At 34.6% G+C, this 2,676-nt stretch overlaps 1 protein-coding gene across 1 annotated transcript; it reads right to left on the bottom strand.

The window, feature by feature from the left end:
* Positions 1 to 349: 349 nt before the first annotated feature.
* Positions 350 to 1,165, bottom strand: LOC139902063 (uncharacterized). Its single transcript, XM_071884721.1, has 2 exons — positions 961 to 1,165; positions 350 to 840 (listed from the first exon to the last, which is right to left on the bottom strand). The coding sequence occupies exons 1-2, from the start codon at positions 1,163 to 1,165 to the stop codon at positions 350 to 352; spliced, it is 696 nt and encodes a 231-aa protein (XP_071740822.1).
* Between the last annotated feature and the right edge of the window lie 1,511 nt (positions 1,166 to 2,676).

Raw genomic sequence — 2,676 nt, 5'->3', positions numbered from 1 at the left:
TTTGCACCACGAGGTATAATGCCTGAAAAAAAAATCTTCGGATATCCCTGTCAATATCAAATTGAAAAATGTCCCAAAAATATTTAATGAAACGAAAAGAAATACCGTCCGGTCCCGGTGCCTTAGAACTACCGCAATCCCACACCGCATTTTTTATCTCTGAATCATCCAAATCTCTTTCAAGAAAGTTGGCTTCATTATCAGTGAGACGATAATGAGGATTTAAATGGCCAAACTCCACACATGTATGTAAAACATCAAATTTGGACATGAAGTGAGAAAAAAACTTTTCTTTAATAATAAAAGGATCCTCTATCCAAGTACCATCAACCAACAATCCTTTTATATCCTAAGAGTGACGTTTATGTTTAAGAGACGCGTGAAAAAACTTGGAATTCTCGTCACCCTCAATGTCCCATTTAATACTAGATTTCTGAAACGAATCGATATCTTCCAATTTCGACAAGTCGTCTCTTTCTACAACCAAATTGTTGCGCTCGTTAATCAGATCATCCCCCACGATACCAACATCTATAGAAATATCTATGTCATTGATCTTGTTCACAATCTCCTTGTATCTCGCATCTTCGTTAGATTTAGAAGAGCTAATCCATCTTTTAAGATGACCCTTCATTAATCTAAACTTAGCCACAATGTCGAGCTCTTTGTTCAAGTTAACAATGTCCCAAGCTTTACGAACGGTAGAATCAAAATCTTGACGGGTAAACCACGATTCAAAAATCTTAAAATACGTTGGGCCAAAATCGACCTTATCTTGAAAAAGAAGGATCGGAGAGTGGTCCGAATGGCCCCGAGCCAAAACTGAGCCTTTCAAGTTGTCTATAACATTAAGCATGTTGTTAGTAGTAAAAAATCGATCAATTTTACTTAACTTACTACCCGCCTTATTATGCCAAGTGAAATGAAGACCGCCTAACGGGACTTAATATAACGAGTTGCTTTCAATGAAGTCATTAAAAACCCGAGCATCTTGGACACAAAAATTGGAACCACATCTATCTTCTCGTGTTCTAACCGAATTCCAATCTGCCAAAAAAATAAAGTCGCCCGGATGGTTATCCATGAAGGAGGAAACCTTATTCCACAACATAATCTTATCCGATAATGCTTGAGGGGCGTAAACATTACCCATAAAGACCTCCATATTCTCACGGATCCACGTACCTTTAACTATTACAAAATTATCATCGCACCACATTCCGCTTTTAGAGAAAACATTCGAATCCCATAACGAATAAATACCGCCCGAAAAACTACGAGCTAAGATTATGGTATATGGTAAATTATTAATGGTATATTGAATTATGGATTATGGGTTGTGCGTATTCACAACCATAAAGTTGACAAATTGGTTGGTTTTTAACTTTTAACAGTAAAAACTCCATTATGTAGTATGTATTTTTGAACTTGAAATTAGCCTTCTTAATGCTCCTACTTACTTCATATTTGACAATTAAGTGCCTGGTGTTTGATCAGTTCTGTTGTGTCATTTGGACTTCAGTAAAAGTTGCAACTAATGGTTTTTGTTTAAACGAGGGAAAAAAAAAGCCCGCGCTTCGCTGCGGGGTGATTTTAGTCGGTTAGAAGTCGGTTCATTGAAATTTAGAAAATGGTAACGGTCGGTTAATTAATCGTTTATAAAAAATATAGGATTTAAAAATGAAGAGGAAAAAGGAAGTGAAAAAAAAAGTTTAAAAAAATAACTTTGATGTGGGGTAATTTTGATCGATTACAATTGGTTAACTTAACGTTTAAAAAACGGTTAACTGTGAATTATTTTTCACTACTTTAATTTTTCTAAATTCTACTCTTATTTTTTCTCTCTAGAAAGTATGTTAGTATTAAAATGCTACTTGTAGTATTAAAGTTGGTACTCCGTATTAAAAAAGTCACATTCAGATAGTCCAAAATATGTTAATGTTGCTTTAAAAAAATTATGAAAATCTACCCAAATTTATTTGATGTGTTCGAATAGTCCAATACTCACCATTAGCAACCAACAACCTGAATTAAGTGTGAAAAATAGTTATTCGATTAGTTAATACTCTGTAATACAAAAGCTCTAATTTTGAGAGTAATTGGTTGTATAATTTATCGGATTGTTAACTATTAAACAAAATGATACTATTAGAATAGTTTATATTTTAAATAAAGATAAATAGCCATGTGATCACTGACTTGATTGTTTCCATCCACTATTTGTATAGCTTTTCTTCCTCGAAAACATGTGTAAATATAGCTTTTGAGAATCAAGTAAAAATCTTTTCCTTCATATTTCATTTTTATATACAGTTTTACCTCAATATCATTGCTAAGTCATCTGACTCATCTCTCTCATTACCAACTTTCAACTCAAAAACTCCATTACTACCTAACACCCACCTCTCTCATTTTCATTCTCAAATCTCCACAAATAAAGCATTAAAACGATGATCGCTACCAACCACTATCGTTACCAACTCACAAACACCACCGTCACCACCTAACACCGCTGCTATCGCTATTATCACCATTATTACCATCGCCAACGGTAACCACCACTATGAACTTGTTTCATGAAACATGATGTAACACCATCGTCATTACAGTGGGAAAGACATGGATTTTAGGAACTGGCTGGAAGGAAATGGTGGTGGATGGTAAGTGTCAGTGATC

This window comes from Rutidosis leptorrhynchoides, chromosome 3, assembly GCF_046630445.1.
Source record: "Rutidosis leptorrhynchoides isolate AG116_Rl617_1_P2 chromosome 3, CSIRO_AGI_Rlap_v1, whole genome shotgun sequence".
NCBI classification, from domain to species: Eukaryota; Viridiplantae; Streptophyta; class Magnoliopsida; order Asterales; family Asteraceae; genus Rutidosis; species Rutidosis leptorrhynchoides.
The sequence above is the reverse complement of the archived record's forward strand: the minus strand, read 5'-3'. Positions and strand labels throughout refer to the sequence as shown.

Coding starts and splice junctions, on each gene's coding strand:
- LOC139902063 (XM_071884721.1), bottom strand. CDS start 1,165: ATGGAGGTCTTTATGGGTAATGTTTACGCCCCTCAAGCATTATCGGAT. Junction 841..960: donor TTTTAATGACTTCATTGAAA/GCAACTCGTTAT, acceptor TTAATGTTATAG/ACAACTTGAAAGGCTCAGTT.